We start from the raw sequence: 18,582 nt of genomic DNA on the forward strand, positions 1-18,582 counted from the left end.
GCTCGACCCCAAAGAGCAGCTTGCCTTTAAAAGGCAACTTAGCCAGGCGGGACTTAGAGGCGTGGTCAGCAGACCAATGATTCAGCCAAAGCCACCGCCACGCAGAGACTGTCTGAGCCATACCTTTAGCCCAGGCTCTCAAGACATCATACAGTAAGTCTGCCAAATAAGCCCAGCCCGATTCCAGGGCCGGCCAATCAGCCCTCAAGGAAGGATCCGAGGGGGAAGCCCGCTGCACAATCGTCAGGCACGCCCTGGCCACGTAGGAGCCGCAAACTGAGGCCTACAAACTTAAGGCAGCCGCCTTAAAAGGACGACCTTAAGGCCGCCTCCAATCTTCTGTCTTGGGCGTCCTTTAGGGCCGTGCCACCTTCCACCGGCAACGCCGTTTTCTTAGTCACCGCAGTGATTAAAGAATCCACGGTAGGCCAAAGAAAGGCCTCCCGTTCACTTTCAGGCAAAGGATAGAGGCGGGACATAGCCCTAGCCACTTTAAGGCTCGCTTCCAGGACATCCCATTGAGCCGAAAATAAGGTGTGCATGGCATCATGCACGTGGAAGGTTCTAGGCGGGCGCTTCGTCCCCAGCATAATGGCGGAGCCAACAGGGGCTGAGGGAGAGACGTCCTCTGGAGAGGAAATCTTCAAAATGCTCATGGCCTGCAGTAACAGGATGGGCAAATCCTCTGAGCGAAAGATCCGTGCTGCAGAGGGGTCATCCGCGCCATCCGAGCGGGAATCCGTCTCCTCCAAGGAATCCCCAAAGGACCGTTGGGAGAACTCAGATATGCTGCCCTCATCTACATCAGAAGAAACAGAGTCCTCTAAGGCCTGGGAATCCACCCGAGGGCGTTTACTTCCAGGGGCCTCAACCCCTTTATGGACAAGGGAGAAGGGGCAGCGTTTTGCATAAGAAAGGCCTGATGCAGCAGCAAAATAAACTCGGGGGAGAAACCCCCCAGGCTGAGCACTTCAGCATCCTGGGCCACAGCCCTAGATGCACCCTCAACCGGCGCTCGCAAGAGCGGGGGAGAAACATGCTGTGCATCCAAGATGGCGTCCGGCGTGACACTCCGAGAAGGAGCCGCGCGGGAAGAACGGCGCTTAACTTTAGCCGCTTTTTTGCCGTCGCCCAAATCAAGGGCGGCCATGGCATTAACGTCTCCCAGCTCAAGGGCGGCCCAAGAAGAAGCCGTCCGAGCAGAGTGGCCGGCCAAGATGGCGGAGGCGAGCAGCGGGGGATGGGCGCTTATGGCGGGAAAAACCGCCGCACCAGAGGAAGACCCAGGACACTGACCGGTCTCTGAACTGACACCCAACAAGGGCGAATCAGACTTTAAGACCCCCGCATCCCCGCTAACAGCGCACACGTGGTCCGGGGAGCGATTCTTCGCGCCCTCGCCCTCCAACGCCATAGGCCACGTGGAGATCGATCGGGGAACCCCCTGCCCGCTATAAAAAGGTAAAAATTACCTGCTTCTCGCTCCGAGCTGTAACGACCTGGTGTCCCAGTGAGTAGCTGCAATAAACGTTTAAATAAACGTCGAAATAAACGCCTTTAAGGACGTCCAAAAAAATTTTTTTTTTTTTTAACGGAGCCAGCGGTTGGGTGGAGAAAAGGAGGGATCTGGCGCCACCAGGTTTGCACTTGCTCAAGAAGAGCCCTCAACCCCAGGCACTCAACAAAACCTAAAAATTAGGCTTGGAGGCCTAGCCAGAGCTGCTGCTGTGTGTGACCACCACCTGCTGAGATAGAGAACATACTGAGGAGTTTCCGGCAGCACATGACCACATATAGGGAGGCAAAAAGATTGCTCTCTATCTCCACCTGCTGGTAGATGGACACAACCCACCAGTCTATGGATTGATCAGCATGATGATATGGAAGAAGTTTCTTTTGTTTATAGTTGTTTTTGGTACTTACCAGGCCGGTGATGCTAAGAAACTAGTTGGGGAATTTGTATGGGTGAGGTGTTGGGTTTTTGGTTCTGAGACGCAGCACCAACAGGCCCAAACAGAGTGTGTCTGAAGCAATTAGTCAATGGAATGGCACTGTAGAGCATGTGCTGGAAGATATTGTACTTTTCTTTAAGGATAAGGTAGTGAGAAAGGGAGGGAGTTATAGACCATGGGAAAAAGACGCATAAGAGTATGAGAAGAGAGGTTAGAAAAGTTGAAAGAAAGTGGAGAAAATCCAGGAGTGAGGATATTAAACAGTTGTTTCATATCCCAAGTTAGGGATCTCTATTATCAAGAGATTAGGTGGGCAAACAGACCTAAAGAACTGTTTAGTGTAGTTAGATCACTGACCCAAGAAACAAATTTGAATGTTAGTGGTAACTCTTTTACACTAGATTGTTCTGCAAACTTTTTTGTGGAGAAAATTGAGAAATTAGCTGCAACCTCTAGCTCCGAACTGCCAGAGGTTTGCTGTTTGACTATGAAGGATGGTAGTTGGTCATGTTTTGCACCATCTACGGATTCTGAAATATGGTCTATTGTGAAAGACCTCAGGCCAACTAATTCCTCCGGGAACAGTTGTTCGCTGTGGTGATTAAAGCTACATATGGAAGTTTGGGAAGAGTTATTTTGACAGTATTAAATGCATCATTAGTCACAGGTGAAGTACCGGATGTACTGAAAGTGGCTACTGTTAGACCTCTTTTGAAGAAGGCTTCTTATTTTAAATAATCTTAGACCTGTATCGTCTCTGCCTATGATGGCACAAATTTTGGAGAAAGCAGTTTTAAGACGATTTGAAGGATATTTAGAAACTGCGAAGATTCGGATTCCATAGCGTTAATAGCACAGACTGATCTCTGCTTTGGATGTATTCTCAATATTTTTTTTGGTTATGTTGGATTTATCTGTGGCCTTCAACACAGTAAATTATGATATTCTGATACAGAGGATTAGAGCATGTGGTATTACGGGTAATGTTCTCAATGGGTCTGTGTCATGTTTGAGTAACCGAAAATTTGAGGTATGAACAGGGGATCAGTTTTCACAAAAAAGGGATTTGGTGACAGGGGTTTATCTCTTGCCCCAGTCCTGTTTAATATCTCTCTCATACCACTGTCATCTTATGAGCTCTCTTAATGTCCATTATAGCGTTTATGCAGATGACAGTCAGTTCTACTTTCCCTTTGAAACATCAATAGAAGAAGATGCAGCTATATGACTGCAATCGATTGGCCTTAAATGTTGATAAATTCATGGGCCCTATTTACTAAGCTGCACTGTAGGTGTGCTAGTGCTATTAGTGCACACTAACACACTTTAGTAAACAGGGCCCCATCTTTTTTGGTAGCTGTGGTGAGGAACAGATTCCAGACAGGATTAAACTCTTTAAAAATGAGGTTCACTTGACACAAGAGGTTCATAATTTGGGAGTTATTTTAGATGTTCATTTGAATTTTAAACCACATTTTAGAAAGATATTTCATTGTTCATATTTTAAGCTTAAGGTGTTAAGTAGGTTGAAGTTTTGTATCCCAGTAGAAGCTTTTAAATTGGTTATGAGCAGTCTGGACTATTGCAGTGCCCTATACTTGATTTTAGCAAGTCCGGTATTAGGTTATCGAAGGAGGTCCAGAATACAGCAGCAAGTCTAATATCCGGACAAACATGCTTTATTTTAAAATTCTTTTGTTAATTTATAAGGCATTAAAATCTGAAGCTATTATCTGAGAACTGTTCTTATCAGCTGACTAGGTTTTTGAGATCAGCAAATGCTTGTTTATTACGTATTCCAGCTTTGCAAAAAATCAATTTTGAAGAAACAAGACAAAAGACCTTTTCTATTGCAGGTTCAAGACTGTCGAATTCTTTGCAGGTACAGATTACACTAATACCATTCAATTTAAGCAACTGCTTAAAACATTTATTCTGTGCAGCATTTCAGAATTGAGGGCTATATTTTTCGCTTCACTAAGATACCCTGATGCTCATTTTCTTTGTAGAGCTAAGCGCTCTGATCATGTCACTGCACTGTTTCTCAAACTTCACTGCTTGCCTTTTGCTTACAGGTCATTCTTTAAGATTCTCCTTTCGGTCCATAAAACTTACCATATTGGTTTCCTTTCTTTTCTTTCTCCTTACACCCCTTCAAGATCTTTGCATTCACTTGACTCTCACCATCTACTCCTTCCTGCATCAAAATCTGCTCATTTGGAATCCACATGACACTCTGCTTTCTAGGTCCTAAACTCTGGGATGCCTATTCACTCCAAATTCTCTTTTAAGAAATGTAAGACTTTACTCAAAACACACTTTTGCTCTGTTGCTCTTGGAACTAATTACCAGTGATATTTCATTTCTTGGCTAGGGTTTCCAATTTGGTTGTTACTAATTTAAGTTTTGATTGTTCCTGTCTGTATGATATCTATCCTATCTCAATGAAATTCCACTTCTCTTCCTTGCTTTTATTTGTGTTATTTGCATTTTTAACAGGCAAACACAGCAAAGGTAAGAACAAAGATGATGAAGAATCAAAATGTCCAATGGACTTGAGGAGTTCACATCCAAAGTTTTTATTCAAAGTAAAAAAAATGGACTCGACATGAATTGTGTTTCGGTCACAAAGGCCTGCCTCAGGAGTCCCTGTGATACGCAAGTATAACTTCTCAGCACTCTGCAACATCAGAAAGCAATAACAATCACTGAAGTATCAAAAACAGGAGCGCTCTCTTCCAAAGTCGCAACAAAAGAACAGCTTGTTTTTGTAAACCACCCTGACCTGCTTGTTCACATAGAGCGGTTTAGCAAATTTTAACAAACAAATATAATCTCCCTGCGGGAGATGGACCAAAAGGAGTTTTGTTGTTTTTAATGTATTACTTTGTTTTGGACTATATATGGGATAGTTTGTTATCTGCTTAGTTAATTAGGTGGAATATAAATGAATAAACTATTATGGCCTGCTTGTCCTTGGAGAACCAAAACTCCTGCTGCTCAGAGTAACCAGCTCAGCCCCCAAACACACCAGGACTGAAATTCCAAAAAGCTGGGCTCCTAAATTTAAGCACCTAAATTAGATGCTTAATTTATTCCCTATGTTCAGCCAAACTCAGGAGCTCAAGTTTTCAGCTAAAAAATTCACCCAAAATTTAGAAGCCTAAAAGTTAAGCTCTTAAATTTAGGAATGCCATTTATTTACCTAGATTTAGGAGCCTAAATTTAGGAAAGTAGCGCTGAAATTTTGTGCTAATCTACTAACATTTTCCCCACCCTAAATCTGCCCACTTTTCAGGCTCCTAAATTCAAAAACCTTGTGAAATTAGAAGCATACTTTTATGCACTCAGCCCTGGTAATATTTCCAAGAGGCCCATTTAAGAGCACAACTCTAGTTAGGAGTCTAAATGGTCTCATTGTTTTTATTTATTCAAAGTAAGCATTATTAAACACTTCCCTAATGTTTTGTGCATTTCCAATTAACATTCAGATGTACTGACACCAGAGGTGTAGACAGACCTCGATGTGGGAGGGGGCATGAGCCCAAAGTGGGGGTGGGGGGCACATTTTGCCCTGCCTCCCTGCCGCTTTTGACCACCATTGTAAACCCCACATACCTGGGCTGGCAGGGGTCCCCACACACCACCAGCAGAAGCTTTCCTGCAGCGATATTAGCTGCCACGCTAGCTGTCCTGCTTTCCCGCCCCAGCATGCATGCTCTTTTTTTTATTGAAATTAAGCATGCGCAAAGCTTGCACATGCTTGATTTCACTAAAAACGAGTACGCACATTGGGGAGGGGGAAAGAAGGTTACATAGAGTGGCAAATTGTGAATGTCTGGACATATCACAGACCTGCACAATTAACTTGATCTTCTGTCCCTTAACAGACAGAGGGAAGGACTGTGAAGAAACAACTGCTCACCCAGCACAGTATAGGATTCCCCTGTAAAGCGGTCCCTGCCTCCCCGTGCCAGGGCTGGCCGTGAAGTAAAAGATGTCCTCTTTGGTGAGGGTGTACCACTTCTGAAAAGGAAGGAAGCAGAGGACACCATTAAGCACACAGAAGCACGCACCTGCACCCAGATAACACAAAGAGGCCAACATCAACACACGAAAAAAGGGAAAGGGCGTGCTCTCTTCCACCTAAAGAGACCTAGTCCTTCCATGTCCTCCTCTGCCCTAGAAAAATACAGCATCACACAATCCACCCCCAGCCAGCAATTCGCTCTCTCAAACAATTTTTGCTACTGCATGGAGCAAAAATCCTCAGCATAATCCACACCAAGACAGTGGCATAAGTTAAGATAAAGCTATTTCTCTAAGGTGTTTGGTGCTGCATCTTCCTTATTTTTTCCTCTTTGAATAGGTTTATATAAGGCTTTATTTGGCAAGGGAAAATATCTTGAATAAGGTTGAACACATTATCATCCCTCAGGGAAAAAGAAGAGAAATTAGATTTTCAAGTTATGTCACTGGTGCTGTTGTCTTTAGGCTGTTTATTTCTGGTCTCCATCCTCTTAAGTACATAAGTATTGCCACATTGGGACAGACCAAAGGACCATCAAGCCCAGCATCCTGTTTCCAACAGTGGCCAATTCAGGTCACAAATACCTGGCAAGATCCCAAAAAAGTTCAATACATTTTATGCTGCTTATCTCAGAAATAAGCAGTGGATTTTCCCCAAGTCATTTTAACCCTTTACTGTTCAATGTTTACTACAAATTGTATATTCTTCTTATGACTTGTAATTCTTCTTATGTTACTATGTAAGCCACATTGAGCCTGCCATGTGTGGGAAAGCATGGGGTACAAATGTAATAAATAAATAAGTGTTCCCATCAATCTGTTCAAGAAGACAGGAGGAGCCTCCACGGAGAGTCAAAGCAAAACAGCAAAAGTAGAGGCTGACAAATGCGCAAACCAATAGGGAGATAATATCAAAAAACAGTTTATTCAGAATATTCTGAATAAACTGATCCCATCAATCTGTCCCCATATGGCTTATTACAGGAACACTGGACACTAAAGGGTTAATAATGGTCTATGGACTTCTCCTTTAGGAAGCCATCCAGACCTTTTTTTAAACCTCGCTAAGCTAACCGCCTTTACCACATTCTCTGGCAACAAATTCCAGGAGTTTAATTACACGTTGAGTGAAGAAACATTTTCTCCGATTCATTTTAAACTTACTACTTTGTAGCTTCATCGCTTGCCCACCCTAGTCCTAGTATTTTTGGAAAGAGTAAACAAATGATTCACACCTACCCGTTCCACTCCACTCATTATTTTATAGACCTCTATCATATCTCCCCTCAGTCGTCTTTCCTTGGTAACATAGTAGATGACGGCAGAAAAAGACCTGCATGATCCATCCAGTCTGCCCAACAAGATAAATTCATATGTGTATACTTACCTTGATTTGTACCTGACTTTTTCAGGGAACAGACCGTATAAGTCTGCCCAGCAGGATTCCCCGCCTCCCAACCACCAGTCCCGCCTCCCATCACCAGCTCTGGCACAGACCATATAAGTCTGCCCTCCACTATCCTCGCCTCCCAACCACCAACCCCTCTTCCCCCCACCTGCTCTGCCACCCAATTTCGGCTAAGCTTCTGAGGATCCATTCCTTCTGCACAGGATTCCTTTATGTATATCCCACGCATGTTTGAATTCCGTTACCGTTTTCATCTCCACCACCTCCCGCGGGAGGGCATTCCAAGCATCCACCACCCTCTCTGTGAAAAAATACTTCCTGACATCTTTCCTGAGTCTGCCCCCCTTCAATCTCATTTCAGGTCCTCTCGTTCTACCGCCTACCCATCTCCGGAAAAGTTTTGTTTGCGGTCTTTCAAATATTTGAACGTCTGTATCATATCACCCCTGTTCCTCCTTTCCTCCAGGGTATACATGTTCAGGTCAGCAAGTCTCTCTTCATACGTCTTGGAACGCAAATGCCATACCATTCTCGTAGCTTTTCTTTGCACCGCTTCTATTTTTTTTTAACATCCTTCGCAAGGTACGGCCTCCAAAACGGAACACAATACTCCAGGTGGGGTCTCACCAACGACTTGTACAGGGGCATCAACAATTCCTTTCTTCTGCTGATCACACCTCTCTCTATACAGCCTAGCAACCTTCTCGCTACGGCCACCGCCTTATCACACTGTTTCGTCGCCTTCAGATCCTCGGATACTATCACCCCAAGATCCCTCTCCCCCTCAGTACCTATCAGACTCTCACCGTCTAACACATAAGTCTCTCGTGGGTTTCTACTCCCTAAGTGCATCACTTTGCATTTCTTCGCATTGGTAATCTAGACTCTCACCGCCTAACACATACGTCTCTCGTGGGTTTCTACTCCCTAAATGCATCACTTTGCATTTCTTCGCATTGGTAATCTAGCGATCCAACTGATTCTTTTGCCAGCTTCTTCCTTTTAATATACCTACAAAAAATTAATATGTGTTTTTGCCTCCAACGCAATCTTTTTTTCAAAGTCCCTCTTTGCCATCCTTATCAGCGCTTTGCATTTGACTTGACATTCCTTATGCTGTTTCTTATTATTTTCAGTTGGTTCCTTCTTCCATTTTCTGAAGGATTTTTTTTTAGCTCTAATAGCTTTCTTCACTTCACTTTTTAACCATGCCAGCTGTCGTTTGGTCTTTCCTCACTCCAATTTATTTTATACACAGAATATATTTGGCCTGGGCTTCCAGGATGGTATTTTTGAACAGCATCTACACCTGATGTAAATTTCTGACTCTCGCAGCTGCTCCTCTAAGTTTTTTTTCACTGTTCTTCTCATTTTATCATAGTCTCCTTTTTGAAAGTTAAACGCTAACGTATTGGATTTCCTGTGTATACTTACTCCAAAGCTAATATCAAATCTGATCATATTATGATCACTATAATTAAGCGGCCCTAGCACCATTACCTACTACACCAGATCACGCGCTCCATTAAGGACTAGGTCTAGAAGTTTTCCTTCTCTTGTCGACTCTTGTACCAGCTGCTCCATAAAGCAGTCCTTGATTTTGTCAAAGAATTTTACCTCCCTAGCATGTCCTGGTGTTACATTTACCCAGTCAATATCGGGGTAATTGAAATCACCCATTATCTATTAGATTGTAAGCTCTTTGAGCAGGGACTGTCTTTCTTCTATGTTTGTGCAGCGCTGCGTACGCCTTGTAGCGCTATAGAAATGCTAAATAGTAGTAGTAGTAGTATTATTGTGTTGCCCAGTTTGTTAGCCTTCCTAATTTCCGATAACATTTCTACATCCGTCTGTTGGCCTTGCTGAGTTTAAAGGGGGTCTGGACAGATTTCTGAAGGAAAAGTCCATTGATCGTTATTAAGTTTTTGGTTTTTTGCCAGGTTCTTGGGGCCTGGATTGGCCACTGTCAGAGACAGAGCGCTGGGCTTGATGGACCTTTGGTCTTTTCCCAGCATGGCAGTGCTTATGCTTATGTTCTTCCTGGCCAGGCAGACGGTAGTACATTCCTATCACTATCCTTTTCCCCTTTACACATGGAATTTCAATCCATAGGGATTCCAAGATGTGTTTTGTTTCCTACAGAATTTTCAAATCTATTTGATTCAAGGCCTTCCTTAACATACAATGCTACCCCTTCACCAATTCGATCCACTCTATCACTACAATATAATTTGTACCCTACTATGACACTGTCCCACTGGTTATCCTCCTTCCACCAGGTCTCAGAGATGCCTATTATATCTAATTTTTCATTTAGTGCAATATATTCTAACTCTCTCATCTTATTTCTTAGGCTTCTGGCATTTGCATATAGACATTTCAAACTATGTTTGTTGTTCCTATTTACATCATGCTCAGTACTTGACAGTATTAATTTGCAATCTCGTCTGATTTTTATTTAAGGAAACCTGAACTACTACGGTCTCTTTTGCAACCTCACTATCAGGATACCCTATCTTCTCTGTTTTGGTGATATCTTTGAAAGATACCTTATCCCGAACCATGCACTTTTGAGCGACTGTCGGCCTTCCCACAGTTTCTAGTTTAAAAGCTGCTCTATCTCCTTTTCAAATGCCGAAGCCAGCAGCCTGGCCCAATCCTGGTTAAGGTGGAGCCCATCCTTTTGGAATAGGCTCCCCCTTCCCCAGCATGTTGCCCAGTTTCTAACAAATCTAAAACCCTCCTCCCTGCACCATCGTCTCATCCATGCATTGAGATTCCGGAGATCTGCCTGTCTCTTGGGCCCTGCGCGTGGAACGGGTAGCATTTCAGAAAATGCTACCCTAGATGTTCTGGATTTGAGCTTTCTACCTAACAGCCTAAATTTAGCTTCCAAAACCTCTCTCCCACATTTTCCTATGTCATTGGTACCCACATGTACCAAGACAGTCGGCTCCTCCGCAGCACTATCTAAAATCCTATCTAGGTGACGCGTGAGGTCTGCCAGCTTTTCACCAGGCAGGCAAGTCACCAGGCAATCCTCACGTCCACCAGCCACCCAAAGCGAAATAGTATCGGTTTATTAACATAGTAGATGACGGCAGAAAAAGACCTGCATGGTCCATCCAGTCTGCCCAACAAGATAACTCATATGTGCTACTTTTTGTGTATACCCTACTTTGATTTGTACCTGTCCTCTTCAGGGCACAGACCGTATAAGTCTGCCCAGCACTATCCCCGCCTCCCACCACCGGCTCTGGCACAGACCGTATAAGTCTGCCCAGCACTATCCCCGCTTCCCAACCACCAGCCCCGCCTCCCACCACCGGCTCTGGCACAGACTGTATAAGTCTGCCCAGTACTATCCCCGCCTCCTACCAACCAGCCCCACTTCCCACCCAATCTCAGCTAAGCTCCTGAGGATCCATTCCTTCTGAACAGGATTCCTTTATGTTTATCCCATGCATGTTTGAAGCTAATGCAACAGATTTTTCAACTAGTTTTTGGGACCTATCATGCTTTTCATCAGGTCAGAACAGAATTAGCAAAAAATGACATTACCAGGAATTATCATAAAATGCTTTCTGATGATAGTTTGGAGGGGACAGATTGGCAGGGGGAAAGCGACAGGCTGTAGAATTTTATGGCTCACAATGGTTATAAAGCCTAATTCTAATCAAGACAAGTGTCATTAATCCAGTGAGAAGATGCCACCTTATAAAAGTTTTGCTTTTATTTGTTAACTTTTATATCTGTGCTTTCAGGAAAAGTAGTACTAAACACCTAAGCGATGCAATGGGCTAAGAAGGAGGTGAGATGAGAAAAGCCGTACAAGCACCGAACACTGCCACTTTCTGAAGAAAAAGATGAGAAAGTCATTCCAGAGGCATTTCTTCTGCTTGAGGCATACTTGGAAATGTTTGCAATTTCTGGGAACTGTTTTGGAATCCTGATACTTTTCCCATTCAGATGTGTTCTTTGTTTTGCTGAATTAGGTGTTTCTAATGGCCTGCCAGTTTCTAGATGACATGGCATCACCTGCTGACTCTGGCAAAGGAGTCTCACCTTGTGACTGGAACAGCAAAGAGGCGCTGAGTGTCTTGACACAGCAGAAGAGATAAACAAAAAGCAGACACTGAAAGTCCAAACAAAATCTTGGACCTTCAGTGTCTGCTGCCTTTTGTTTATCTCGTCTCACCTTGTGAGCCAGGAATGGGCATGAATTTTTTTTTTTTTTTTGGGGGGGGGGGGGGGGGGGTTGGACTTTTCTTCCCTGATTTCTACCAAGTTTTTTCAGCTCATTTCACACAATGCCAAATTTTTAAAGCATAATACAATATTCTGAAGTGCGTTAATTCCTTGGTGAACTACACTTTTTAAGGTGTGCAAATGAACGTACATCTCTGTTGCTACACACACAGTGGAACTCATGTTGACTGAATAGATAATGTGCATCGACTTAATTCTGAAACAGGAGGAAAAGACCTCAGGAGCTTGTGACTATGCAATTTTCGATCTAATTGCATTCCAGGTTTCACTGTTCCTGCCAACGTGCTAAAAATCACTGGCCAAAAACCTCCCAATTTGAATTCATGCAACACTTCTTGATACTTAAACTCAAACAATATCTTAAGTATTTTAATGCACTTTCATGTAAGAAATTGATCAAGCGGGAAAGAAGCAAACTTATCTTATGATAAAGATTCCAAAAGGGACCCGTTTAACTCTCAGCTTCATCAGGGGATCGATGAGTGCTTCAATAATGGTGAATGCTCTTCATCCCGTCCTGTCAGTCGCGTTGGGATCTTTATGATAAGATAAGTGCTTCTTCCCTCCCACTTGACATACTTGTTACACAAAAGTGCATAAAAATGTTGTAAAATATGTAAAAATATTGTTTGAGCGAAGTTTCTTACCTGAAGCAGGTATTCTCCGAGGACAGCAGGCTGCATATTCTCACATGTGGGTGACGTCACGTCGGCCCGGAGGATTTTCTAGCAAAATCTCAAAAGTCTCTTCCAGAGCGTTCCGTCGCGCGAGACGATCACATTGCGCATGCGCGCGCACAATTTCCCGCTCCTCAGTTGAATCCAAAAGATGAAAGAAAAGCAACTCCAAAGGGGAGGTGGGAGGGTTTGTGAGAATATGCAGCCTAATGTCCTCGGAGAATACCTGCTTCAGGTAAGAAACTTCGCTTTCTCCAAGGACAAGCAGGCTGATATTCTCACATGTGGGGTATCTCTAGCCCCCAGGCTCACTCAAAACAAGAAACATTGGTCAATTGGGCCTCGCAACGGCGCGGACATAACAAGAATTGACCTGAAACAAGAAATATCTAACTGAGAATGCAGCCTGGAACAGAATAAAAATGGGCCTAGGAGGGTTGGAGTTGGATTCTAAACCCCCAAAAGATTCTGCAGCACCGACTGCCCAAACCGACTGTCACGTCGGCTATCCTGCTGAAGGCAATAGTGAGATGTGAATGTGTGGCCTGATGACCACGTCGCAGCCTTGCAGATCTCTTCAATAGTGGCTGACCTCAGATGAGCCACTGACGCAGCCATGGCTCTAACACTGTGAGCCGTGACATGGCCCTCTAAAGTCAGCCCAGCTTGGGCGTAAGTGAAGGAAATGCAATCTGCTAGCCAATTAGATATGGTGCGTTTCCCGACAGCAACTCCCCTCTTGTTGGGATTAAAAGAAAAACAACTGGGCGGACTGTCTGTGGGGGCTTGTCCGCTCCACGTAAAAGGCCAATGCTCTTTTGCAGTCCAAAGTGTGCAGCTTGCTTTCGCCAGGACTTGTATGAGGACGGGGAAAAAATGTTGGCAAGACAACTGACTGGTTCAGATGGAATTCCAACACCACCTTTGGTAAGAACTTAGGGTGCGTGTGGAGGACTACTCTGTTTTGATGAAATTTAAGGTAAGGAGCATGAACCACTAGAGCCTGAAGCCCACTGACCCTACGAGCTGAAGTAACAGCCACCAAGAAAATGACCTTCCAGGTCAAGTATTTCAGATGGCAGGAATTCAGTGGCTCGAAAGGGGGTTTCATGAGCTGGGTGAGAATGACATTGAGATCCCATGACACTGGAGGAGGTTTGACAGGGAGCTTTGACAAAAGCAAACCTCTCATGAAGTGAACAACTAAAGGCTGTCCAGAGATAGGCTGACCTTCTACACTTTGATGGTAAGCACTAATCGCACTAAGGTGAACTCTTATGGAGTTGGTCTTGAGACCAGACTCTGATAAATGCAGAAGGTACTCAAGCAAGGTCTGTGTAGGACATGAAAAGGGATCTAGGGAAACCTCTTCCATTTAAAAGAGTAACATCTTGTAGTGGAATCTTTACTGGAAGCAAGCAAGACTTGGGAGACACCCTCAGAAAGACCCAAGGAGGCAAATTCTAAGCTCTCAACATCCAGGCCGTGAGAGCCAGAGACTGGAGGTTGGGATGTAGAAGCACCCCCTCGTTCTGACTAATGAGGGTTGGGAAACACTCCAATCTCCACGGTTCCAGAAGAAGAGGGAACCAGATCTGACGCGGCCAGAAAGGTGCAATCAGAATCATGGTTCCGCGGTCTTGCTTGAGTTTCAGCAAAGTCTTCCCGACCAGAGGTATGGGAGGATACGCGTACAGAATGCCTGTTCCTCAATGAAGGAGAAAGGCATCCGACGCTAGCCTGCCGTGGGCCTGTAGTCTGGAACAGAACTGAAAGACCTTGTGATTGAATTGAGTGGCAAAAAGATCCACCTAGGGGGTGCCCCACGTTCGGAAGATCTTTCTGGCAACAGCCATGCTCAGTGACCACTCGTGAGGTTGCATTATCCTGCTCAATCTGTCGGCCAGACTGTTGTTTACGCCAACTAGATAAATGGCTTGGAGAAACATGCCGTGTTGGCGAGCCTAAAGCAACATCTGTACGGCTTCCTGACACAAAGGGCGAGATCCGGTGCCCCCTTGCTTGTTTGTGTAGTACATCGCAACCTGATTGTCTGTTTGAATCAGAATAATTTGGTTGGATAACCGATCTCTGAAAGCCTTTAGAGCGTTCCAGATCGCTCGCAACTCCAGGAGGTTGATCTGAAGACGCTTTTCCTGAAGGGACCAAGCTCCTTGAGTGTGAAGCCCATCTACACGCGCTCCCCACCCGAGGAAGGATGCATCCATTGTCAGCACTTTTTGTGGCTGAGGAATTTGGAATGGGAGCCCCAAAACCAGACTGGATCGAATTATCCACCACTGAAGTGAATTCCGAAAATCGATGGACAGCTGGATCACATCCTCTAGATTCCCTGCAGCTTGAAACCACTGGGAAGCTAGAGTCCACTGAGCCGATCTCACGTGAAGACGTGCCATGGGAGTTACATGAACTGTGGAAGCCATGTGCCCCAGAAGTCTCAACATCTGCCGAGCTGTGATCTGCTGAGACGCTTGAACCCTGGAGACTGGAGACAGAAGGTTGTCCGCTCTTGGCTCGGGAAGATAGGCACAAGCTGTCATCGTGCACAACAGACCCCCTATGAATTCCAATTTTTGAACTGGGTTGAGATGGGACTTTGGGTAATTGATGACAAACCCTAGAAGCTCCAGCACTTGAATAATCATCCGCATGGACTGTAAAGCCCTGTCGTGGGAGGTGCTCTTCACCAGCCAATCGTCGAGATAAGGAACACATGCACTCCCAGTCTGCGTAGAGAAGCTGCAACAACTGCCAGGCACTTGGTAAAGACCCTGGGCACAGACGCCAAGCCAAAAGGCAGCACACAGTACTGAAAATGCTGTGTTCCCAGATGGAATCGAAGATACTGCCTGTGAGCTGGCAGTATCGGGATGTGAGTGTAAGCATCCTTTAAGTCCAGAGAGCATAGCCAATAGTTTGCCTGAATCATGGGAAGGAGGGTGCCCAGAGAAAGCATCCTGAACTTTTCTCGAACCAGATATTTGTTCAGCCCCCTTAGGTCTAGGATGGGACGCATCCCCCTGTCTTCTTTTCCACAAGGAAGTACCTAGAATAGAATCCCAGCCCTTCTTGCCTTGGTGGAATGGGCTTGACCGCACTGGCGTTGAGAAGGGTGGAGAGTTCCTCTGCAAGTACCTGCTTGTGTTGGGAGCTGAAGGACTGAGCTCTCAGTGGGCAATTTGGAGGTTTGGATTCCAGATTTAGGGTGTAATCTAACTGGACTATTTGAAGAACCCACCGGTCGGAGGTTATCAGAGGTCACCTTTGGTGAAAAAATTTTAACCTCCCTCCGACAGGCAGATCGTCCGGCACGGACACTTTGATAGCGGCTATGCTCAACTGGAGCCAGTCAAAAACCCGTCCCTGGTTTTTGCTGGGGAGCTGCAGGGGCTTGTTTAGGTGCATGCTGTTGACGAGAACGAGCGTGCTGTGGCGGAGCCTGAACCGGCTGTCGAGAAGTAGGAGTGTACTTACAGCCCCTAGAGGCGTAAGGAGAACTTCTCTTCCCTTTAAAAAAGTTCCTAGAAGAGGAAGTAGATGCAGAAGGCGCCTGGCGGGAGAGAGAATCCATAGCGTTATCACGCTGATAGAGATGATCAATCAACTCTTCGACCTTCTCACCGAAAAGATGATCCCCCCGGCAAGGGATATCCGCAATTTTCTGCTGCGTTCTCTCCTCCAGGTTAGAGGCAAGCAGCCATGAGAGTCGGCGCATCACTATACCCATAGCAGAAAATCTGGATGTCACATCGCAAGTATCGTAAATGCCTCTGGACAGGAATTTGTGACACGCCTTCTGCTGCCTGACCACTTGGCAAAAAGGTTCGGCCTACTCCGGTGGGAGTGCATCAACCAAACCCTCAAGCTGCCGCACTGAGTTCCGCAAATGAATGCTTGTAAAGAGCTGGTAGGACTGAATTTTGGAAGCGAGCATGCCAGCCTGATACGCCTTCCTCCCAAAAGAATCCAAGATTCTATGTTCTCGCCCCGGGGGCGCCGAGGCAAAGTTCCTAGAACTCTTAGCTCTTCTGAGAGCGGAATCCACCACCACAGAGTCATGAGGCAACTGAGGCCGGACGAAACTGGGTTCCCCGTGGATCCTATACTGGGATTCAGCCTTTTTGGGGATAGTTGGACAAGAAAGAGGCTTCTCCCAGTTCCTCATCAGCACTTCCCTGAGTGTATCGTGAAAAGGAACTGTGGTAGAAGACTTAGGTGGAGATGGATAATCCAGGACCTCGAGCATCTTGGCCCTGGGCTCATCCCCAGTCTCCACAGGGAAGGGAATGGCCTCAGACATTTCCCGCACAAAAGATGAAAAAGACAAGCTCTCCGGAGGGGAGAGCTGTCTCTGAGGTGAGGGGGTCGAATCAGACAGAAGACCTAAAGTATCCTCAGCAGAGAAAACTCCATGACCCCCATCTTCATCAGATAAGCCATCATCGGATGGGGCTAACAACTCAGGAAGACAGCCCGGATCCAAGCCCGTCTCCACATAGAGGTGCGGTGACCTCGATGATGGTGTCAAGAAGTCGACTCCCCAGGAGACTCCGGTGAAGCTTCCTCCACCGAAGGCAATGGAGAGTCAACCCGGGAGGCAACCAACTCAGATACCGAAAGCGGTACCGGAGAAGGAGACCTCACCACCGGCAAGAGGCACGGTGCCACAGGAGCATCCGGCACCGTCGGTACCGGTACCTCCGGTGCCGGGCGCAAGTGATGCAGCACCGCTTCCATGAAATCTGTAAAAATAGCCTTGATGCGCTCATCTACAGAAGTTGTCGGGAAAGGCTGCGGTGCCGGTGTGGGCGTCAGAGGCAGAATCTGCAGAGGCTGGGGAGCCAGTACCAGGCTGCCAGACTACCTGCGCGTCGATACCTTCATAACAGAGGGAGAGCAATCCTCTCGGCACCGACGCTTCTCAGGTACCGAATGCACCGTCATCGAGACTCCTCGGTACCGGTGAGGAAGACGTGGAATCCACACGCTTCCTCGGGGCCGGGTCCGATAGAGGTCGGTCCCGGGGGCCTGCAAAGCAGGAGGCGCCGAGGCGGGTGGAGACCCGCTCGATGCATCACTGCTCCCAGCGTGCATCGGTCTCTTGGCAGCCTGTACCCAGTCTCCCGATGCCAACGCTGCCCACGATGTCGATGGTACCGATGTCTACGCTGACGTACTGGACCCAAAAAGCTTTTCTCTTTGGGCCTCTCGAGAAAGTTGAGTGCGCTTTTTCATTTTTAGGCACAACTTACAACTTTCCTGAAGATGGTCGGGCCCAAGGCACTGAAGGCACCAGGAGTGCGGATCAGTGCCAGAGATGGTCCGGAAGCAGCGGGCTCATGGCTTGAAGCCGCTGGGCGTTTTCGATGACATTGCGGGAAAAATCGCCTCCGCAAAATCAAAGGACGCGATTGTGTCAGAAAAGCAGACACAAAAAAAGGGAAACATACCTGATTGAGCGACCTAAGAATGGTCGCACGAAAAAAGAAAGGAAACTTAGAAAACGAAAAAACTACAAAGGACTAAAGGTTTTTTTTTTTTAAACAAACACCCGAAAGGGTAAAAACTCGTTTGAAGAAGAGAAGAGAACTTCCACTCCGAAGGCCTGGAAAAACACGAAGCGCTGAAGACAGAACTCCGTGTCTCCTCAGACGCGGAAAAGAAAGAACTGAGGAGCATGTCCGTGCGCGGCGAGCGGGAAATCGTGCGCACGCATGCGCGATGTGATCGTCTCGCGCGACAGAACACTCTGGAAGAGACTTTTGAGATTTTGCTAGAAAATCCTCTGGGCCAACGTGACGTCACCCACATGTGAAAATATCAGCCTGCTTGTCCTCAGGAGAACTATTTATATACCTAATGATCGAATCACCAACTACAACAGCTGTCCTAACCCTTCTCTCCTGGGCAGCACTTGGAGACATTCTCGGTGCGAGAGGATACTATATCCCCTGGTGGGCAGGTCCTGGCTACAGGAGTACTTCCTACTTTACCAGGGTGATTGTCTCCTTCTAGGAGACCTCCCTCCTCCAAGGTAGCACAGGGGCTACCAGACTGGAGTGGGGACTTCTCTACAACATCCCTTTAGGTTTCCTCTATGTACCGCTCTGTCTCCCTCAGCTCCACCAAGTCTGCTACTCAGGAGAACGGACATATTCTCTGAGAGAGCGAAGATACTTAACTGTAGCAGGTATTCTGCGAGGACAGCAGGCTGATTGTTCTCAAA

The 18,582-nt window shown here is 46.1% G+C and overlaps 1 protein-coding gene across 2 annotated transcripts in view; it reads right to left on the reverse strand.

Moving 5' to 3' along the window:
- Positions 1–18,582, reverse strand: part of FSD1L (fibronectin type III and SPRY domain containing 1 like) — a 525,899-nt gene that overhangs the window by 105,360 nt on the left and 401,957 nt on the right. For both annotated transcript variants that reach the window (XM_030194325.1, XM_030194324.1), the window contains one exon: positions 5,878–5,978. In XM_030194325.1, coding sequence (XP_030050185.1) covers positions 5,878–5,978 — 101 coding nt within the window. The remainder of the gene's footprint in view (positions 1–5,877; positions 5,979–18,582) is intronic.

The sequence above is a fragment of the Microcaecilia unicolor genome, chromosome 2, assembly GCF_901765095.1.
Source record: "Microcaecilia unicolor chromosome 2, aMicUni1.1, whole genome shotgun sequence".
Lineage (NCBI taxonomy): Eukaryota > Metazoa > Chordata > Amphibia > Gymnophiona > Siphonopidae > Microcaecilia > Microcaecilia unicolor.